The sequence below is a fragment of the Dermacentor variabilis genome, chromosome 7, assembly GCF_050947875.1.
Source record: "Dermacentor variabilis isolate Ectoservices chromosome 7, ASM5094787v1, whole genome shotgun sequence".
Lineage (NCBI taxonomy): Eukaryota > Metazoa > Arthropoda > Arachnida > Ixodida > Ixodidae > Dermacentor > Dermacentor variabilis.
This window is the reverse complement of record NC_134574.1, coordinates 165,472,505-165,480,198: the sequence shown is the minus strand read 5'-3', so window position 1 is coordinate 165,480,198 and position 7,694 is coordinate 165,472,505. Positions and strand designations below refer to the sequence as shown.

Sequence of the window (7,694 nt, the reverse complement as noted above, 5' to 3'; positions counted from 1 at the left end):
ACTGAATTCTTAATCATAATGTTGTCTTATCATCATAGCTAGTAATTTAATGTTGCCAGAAGAAATCATTTTTTTCATGTTGACAGAACCGAAAGCGAAACTAGATGCGTGAGTACGTGCGCAAACACCCGCAAAGCATACATTTGCATTTCGATTGAACGACTGGCAGCAAACTTCAAAGTGCGGTACTTATTAACGTAGATCATGATGACCACTAGCTAAGCGGCTACCTTTCTATGCACGCATTTCTATAGCGCATGCGCACAGCTTGTTCATTGTGGGCCTCAAGCCAACAGCACGCACCAGAAAATATAAACAAGATGTCGGCCATCAACGCATAAGCACAGCGCACCACCTTACAATGCGCAGAAAAACAGGACCGAGATAATCTCGCAGGTCCACACGCAGAGCCGCACCGGAGAAAGCAAAATGTATCGCGCTCGTGTTTGCAGAGTAGCTGGACTCGCGGTCCTCCTCGCATTACCCATCGCGTTCGCGCAGGAGGGCTTCACGGCACAACCTACTGTCACTGCGGCTAAGCCATCGCTACCAGTCGCTGCTCCGGCGACAGTTCCTGGCGGTCGCACGCTTAAGAAGAGGCCCAATCCTTCGCAGTCGCTTGCGGGACCCAGTGCGGCAATGAGGGACGTCCTGGAAAACTTCCAAGTGAACGAGAACCGCATCATCCGCACCGAGGATTCTCGGCGTATGGGTGCGCGATACCTGAACGAAACCGGGCTGAGCTCCAACCGAGACTGCATACTGTGGTGTTGGGAGACGACAAGCTGCAACGTAGCCGTGTTCGAAGAAAAGGTAGGCATGTTGGCGTGATATTGAATCAAGAACGGCTCTTGGGCAAGACACGCACCAAGAGCGAAATGCATGCAGACTTCGAACACCTCGCCGCAAAAGTTTAATTACGGGACGCGTGGGGGCAGAGAAAGGGAATCTGAACGTCACCGGCATCGTGGAATTGACAGCTGCGCGCACCGCATGCTTTACTGTTCTCGCACACAAAGCACAGGTATACCCTCTCTTCCGTTTGCGCTCCATGGCTATATGCAGAGCTCGATCATCGACGGTTATTTCGATCCTTTCTTATTTCTCTATTCCACGCAGTTAACACTATCATATACATATTTATCATGTACATATATGTATATTATCTATTTGACATAAAAATGTGAGATTTGTTACTAAGTGTTAATTGTCCTGTGTTGCTCACTTCATCTGCGCCGTGTATAATACACGCAATATTGACCGTTAATGTTTGTTTTCTTCTCTTCTTTTTTTTTGGTTTGGGTTTATAATCACGAACTCTTTTACAAACACTAATTTTTGTGTCAACAAACCTGCGTATTCGTAAGTAATAAAGTCATATATATATATATATATATATATAGTCTCCCAAGATATTCAATCATATAGAGCACATGTTAATTTTAGCACTCTACGTATCAAAATGTTCAGAATTGTTCAATATGCATGTATATATACTAATGTGTGCCATTATCATCTGGAGTATTCAGTGTATTTACGAATTTAAAAATGAGAACAGTAAAATTAAAACAATAATTAATCCCAGCAGCAAAATAACAGTGTTTAATTTAATGTTCCTGTCTTGTCTTTCACATGTTGCTGTCTTGTACACAACAGTATGTCAAAAAGTCCAACAACACGCTCATTTCTCTGCTTTAACATTTAACCACTTTTGCTCTTCAAGCATTTTGAACTGTCTGAATTAGCCTTAGTAGCATGTAAAATACTTTTCCAGTATGAATTCCAAGAGCCTCGTATATACAGCTTAGGTCAAACCTGGCCTGTAATGTACGAGCTACGGTGAAATGGGGGCCACTTGGTGTGGTAATGAAACAGCTAGGAGGCAAATAGTTCTTAATGCACATTAAACATCAGCTGTACACACTAACTGAATATTCCTACAACAGTGATGCTTTTAAACACTTCTCACTCTCAGTACGGAGTTACATTAACTGTACTCATACATCCGAAATACCAAGCCATTTTCTGCCTTTACATCAATGATAGAGCCTACATTTACAGTTGTCATGCACACACGTTGATCATCACTGTTCTGTATCACTGTCCACAACCTTTGAGTAATACTGCTCACGAAAGCATTTCTTCTGTCCTAAGGCTCTTTTTTTTTTTTTTTTTGTCGCATTTCTGCAATTCCTTACTTCTTATTTGTGTAATATTAACTTTATTTGCTTAATCTGCGAGATAAATCCAGGTCCAATTCTGGATGCATGTTTGTACACGCATCCAGAAATGCACCCCTTCAATCATGTAAACACCATCCATAGATTTTTTACCTGCCTGCCCAGTTCGTGTGAATGTTCGTTTATTTGATTCTCAAAGGAAAGCCAGCGTAGTAGAATCGAAAATAAATTAAATCGAAGAAAAAGCAAGATTCTCCAATGTGCAACATGTTTTGACAAGGTGGGTTCTCTATAACTAGCACTCTCATGTCTTTGATTAGGGCACATCAATGCACAGTGCAGTACAGGCCACGGCCATTGCCATACTGCATTGCGAGCCACACTGCTAACATCTGTATATATCCTTTCCTGGTGTTAATCTTGTGATGCAGGGAAAAGGCAGCTGTTACCTGTTCGACTGCGGGCCACCCTCACACTTCCTGTGCCTCTTCACGGCCCACGCATTCTACACAGTTTCTGTGCTCACCGTGCCCACTCGCAACACCGAGGCCCCCCTCTGGCCCGGTTCTCACCACGAACAGGAACTCACGCAGCTGCGCCAGCCCCGTCCCCTCGCCAGTGCTGACGGACCACCGCACAATCCGCCTGCTGTGACGCAGGCACCCAAGTTGACCACAAGCACGAGCAGCTCGCACCAAGTGAATGTGGGCCAGGCCGAGAGTGACCAAGAGGATCCATCAGACAGTAAGCATCGTAATTGCCACACACAGAAATGAAGAGACAGGTCCTGTTAAATAGCAGTTCAGGAGAGTTGGCTTTGTGTTGATTGAAAAAACAGCACATAGACTACACGAGGGAAAGGCTAACACATGCAGCAGATACTTACGAATGAAGATTACATATTTTTGCTATATAGCAGTAGTTCTCAAACTTCTAACCTTCATTGGCTCCTTACCAATCTTACAGGTTATTCAATGACGTCCTTAACTATGTTTTCAATTCCCAAAGGTGTACAAGGAGAAACCACAGTGAAGCTATGATAACACAAATTTGTATTTGCAGCTGCCGGAAAGATGTTTCGGATGCTTTACATGTAAACTGCACTTTTATATTGATGAACAAAAGCACTGTTGCATGTTCTCAAGTGAAGATTGACAACGGTTTTAATTGAGGAACAACGGAGACCTCAAATGTTGTTCGACACCTGACCTCGTTTCTTGTTTTCAATTTGGCTTTCTTTTGGCAAGTTTTCAATAAATTTGGACATGAGAAATGTCATCCCACTGCCTTGCTAAACTTCTCACTCAGTCTTTTGATAGGATGTGCTCATCAAAGGTGTGACACTGGAGCAATCCTCACAGTTGCTCTTGAAAATCCTCAAGGACTACAGTTGGTTTGCGGACCACACTTCAAGCACTTATGCTATATAGTACTCCTCAGGGGAAGAAATACAATGTAATTTGTTAAGAGCTGAGTTGTCCTACCGCTTGTCTTGTCTATGCCCTGCTTCTTTAAACAGACAGGCAAAACAATCTGGAAGACTGGAACAATCAACATAGCTTAAAGCTGACAGCTCAAGAGAAGTTCATTCCCTCACACTGCCATTTGACACAGATGCTTCCCAGTGCATAGTTAGCTTCCTTACTTAGTTTACTAAGCACTATCCTGCTTATCTCACAAGGATGCAGTGTAATTCCTGAGACCTTTCACTAAGTGCAGCGATGTTGAACGCGGATTTGCAGGCCACCGATGTCAACACTATCAGTTCCGCTGCCAGAATTCCAGTGAATGCATTGCTGTCTACAACGTCTGTGATGGCATTCCGCAATGTGCGGATGGAAGCGATGAGGCCGAGGACCTTAAGTGCCCTGGTGCAAGTAAGTTCTGGCTTAAGATGAACTGACCACATTAATTTTTGTTTTTGTAGTTTGCCCATGTGAACTTTTCCTTGCATGCTCAATGAACAGCCTCTTAGTTGCTGCTTGGGTATAGCACGTGCGATGAAAATATTGTGTGCTTTCTATTCCTACTGTAACACCCTACAATACTGTGGATCGATCCATCAATAAATAAATAAATAAATAAATAAATAAATAAATAAATAAACAAATAAATACATAAGTAAATAAATAAATAATACAAGAACATGTAAATTAATTATAGCAATTAAACAAATGAACAGTCATTCTTTTGTGTCATGGTGTTGCTGATAATGACACCACATTTAGACATTTTATTCATTTCCAAGACAAAGAAAAGTGTGACTGCTAACATTATATTAATCATAGGTTGTAAGTGATCTTCTTTGAAAATGGCTAATGCTTCAACAACTTTGGCACTTATTACTCAGCCTGAAATTTCCAAACATTAAATTCAGCACAAATGAAACCGTATCGGAATATTGCCACTTAGCATGTTTGTGAATTTCGTGTATGTGACTCAATGGCTATTAGTATTACCTAAGTTTGCTTTGTCAAAAAAAAGGTATTAAAAATACAAAGACTAATTGATGCATCATGCAATTAAGAGCTAGGAAGTTGGCAGAAAGCAATATCAACACCAGCTTCATCCTACTCCTGCCTTGCATTTACCAGGGCAGCAGTGGACATATGTATAATGGAATGCCATCATCATCACCACTACCACATGCCGTCATTACCATCAACTTATACTATGTCTACTGCAAGACAAATGCCTTTCCCATCAATCTCCTATTACTCTTGTCTTGCATCAGCTGATCCGATCTTACACCTGCGAATTTCCTAACTTCATCACACCACCTAGTTCTCGGCTGCTCTCGACTGCACTTGCCTTCCCGTGGCAGCCATTCTGCAGCTATGATGGACCACCAGTCATCTGTCCTATGCATTACATGGCCTTCCCAACTCCATCCCTTCCTCTTAATCTCAGCTTCGAAATGTACAACGGAATGTGGAATAACCAACTACTCCATTCAACATTTCTGATTAACTAGTATACACACAGCTGCCAATATGAAATTCTGATATATCGGCATGCACTGATCTTTTTGTCGTTGCAAGTGAACTTTGTAGCAGTGCTCGCGCTGTACAATTTGTCAAATTGTTTTCAACAGAGATACCAGAGGCTAGCAGTGCTACTGCCAACCCATCTACGACGACTTTGCCAACCACAGCCGAACATGCTAGACCAGGAAGCACAACTGCGGTGGACATGGAACAGCAAGACAGAGTACCCCCAGCCAATCCTCTGCAACCTTCTTCGAATGATGACAGTCCCCGCCACAACTCTGCAGTTGATATGGGAGGTGTGTGGAATGAAAAAGTCGGGGGTAAAGTAACATGTGCTTTTTAGAAATGGCTTTAGGCATATAAAATAAGACACAGACAACAGAATAAAAGACATGGACAGGTGCAGTGGTTAAGCACAGAGAAATGCACAAGCCTCCTTGACACTATCTGGGTGATGACAGCACTAGCTATAACTCTGAAGTTTGTGAAAGAAGCAAGCAGAATGTAAACTTCAAGAGTGAGAGGCATGGCAAATGCTCAGATCTGTGTCACAGTATGTGTCAAGCATCGAAACTCAATGAAAAACATTAGGAGCAAAATGGAGGCAAACACGACCAAAGTGGGGACATGCAGCTTCCTGTAATGCATCTCGTTTTGAGATATTCGTCAACCAACTTGAAGCAAGATGCATCGGCCTTTGGCATATCATTTCGTTAGAAAGCCTTCCTTACATGCTCTGGCACAAAATATGCGTAGAGCACCAATCTAATTTTCTAATGGACTTTGGGGACAAAATGTCTTTAGAACTGGCGGTAGTCTTTAGATATTTATTCATTGGAGAACCCTTGAGAAATAACTGGCATACTATAAGTAAATAATGAAAAGTGAATTAGTGGTCTAGGTAATTATGAGTTAGACAGTGATTATTGTACAACTTCTGATGTCCACAACTGCAAACACCACTTAATTCGCAGAAGAAATAACTTCTTAATTTCTTCTACATTAATCATTTCTATGCATTGCTTAAAAGCCTACTATGGAGCGCCTTGTATGCCAATGCACACAGCTGTCAGTCTGACCAGTTGCTATGTAAGGTAATGATAAAGCAATGTGTGTGACCAGGCCAGTTGGTAATACATTATAAAAACAGCACAGCAGCGGACAGAAGATAGAAAGAACAAACAAACAAGATATCGGTGCTTGTGTCTGTTAATTTATTCTTTCCGTATTCTGTTGGGCCGTTCTGTAATGATAAAGGCTAAACACAGGCTTTCAGTTAAATTGAGATTACTTTAACGAAGCTTTCTTGCTTGCTCATCGCAGGGAGAATTCCAAAGCCTGTGCTCAGTGGCCACAACAGCTTCTCATCTTTGGCTCACAACAACAGGCTTCGTTGGGGCGATGAAAGCAGCCACAGTCATGCGCGGCCAGAGTACAGAGACCCATATGAAGAACCTTTTGCAGCAGAACAGACCAAGTACTACGACTACGGGCAGGCTTACCCTGAGAGCTACCGGTACTGGATTAACGACGCTGACACGCAGCTCTACCCCATGGTAGCTGATGGTACGGCTTTCCGCATGACTTTTCATAGTCGATATTTACAAATGACCAGGGGCTGTGACAGTTAGTACAATTAACATAGCAGCAACAATCCATTGAAGTTAATTATAAGATGTGTCCTCAGTAGAGGTACTTGTTTAAACCGATAACAAAAGCCAGGATGTCTTACATTCTGTGCTAATGTGTGCTATGAATGTAATTACATTCATAGCATTATACTTTTTCAGTGCTTGTTCTTCTGCACACCAGTGCAGCTTCACCTGAATGTGTCGTTAGTTACTCCACCAGTCAGTACCACACCACATTACAACATATCCTTGATTACACTATGCCGCACTCGATACCATACCATATATACCCTACAATACCCTACCAATATGCCATAGCATATACCATACTATATCAATATACCATAAGGTATATGGTATAATATGTCATATATATGTTATATTATGTTATCATGTTATATAATATGCCATACCATATCAATACATCTTACCAGTGCCATACTGCACATGTATCTGCATCAATCCAAGTGATGAATCCAAGAGATGAATCCAAGTACTAAATTAATCTATAAGTCACTTTCTTTTGCTTTTGCTGCAGGAATCATCCAGCCACAGAACTTCAGAGCCCAGAAGCCAAGGATGAACCTTCAGCAACACCAATACCAGCAGCAGCAGATGCAGCAGCAAGAGCTTCAGCAGCAGCAACAGCAAAGGTTGCAGCAGCAGCGCTACCAGCAGCAGCAGTTTCGCCAACACCAGCTCAAGCAGTTGCAACACGAACTGCAGCAGCAGAAACAGCAAGTGTCGTCTATACAAGACTACCCACCCAGTCACTGGAAGATAGGTCGTGGGTGGGTATTCGACTAAAGCTTGACACTGCAATCAAGGACTGGTTCAGTGCTTGTTACTGGGCTAGCTCGTTCATACTTATTGTGGTGTAATAGGATGCAAAA

General features: G+C 42.3%; 1 protein-coding gene across 3 annotated transcripts in view; it reads left to right on the top strand.

The window, feature by feature from the left end:
* Positions 1–160: 160 nt before the first annotated feature.
* Positions 161–7,694, top strand: part of LOC142588440 (uncharacterized) — a 32,215-nt gene continuing 24,681 nt past the window's right edge. For 2 of the 3 annotated variants that reach the window (XM_075700181.1, XM_075700180.1), the window contains exons 1-6: positions 162–813; positions 2,612–2,924; positions 3,923–4,057; positions 5,275–5,466; positions 6,494–6,736; positions 7,340–7,592. In XM_075700181.1, the coding sequence (XP_075556296.1) occupies positions 430–813; positions 2,612–2,924; positions 3,923–4,057; positions 5,275–5,466; positions 6,494–6,736; positions 7,340–7,592 (1,520 nt within the window). In that variant the 5' untranslated portion in view covers positions 162–429. Of the gene's footprint in view, positions 814–2,611; positions 2,925–3,922; positions 4,058–5,274; positions 5,467–6,493; positions 6,737–7,339; positions 7,593–7,694 lie in introns of all 3 variants that reach the window. The other variant, XM_075700182.1, reaches the window with a different exon arrangement.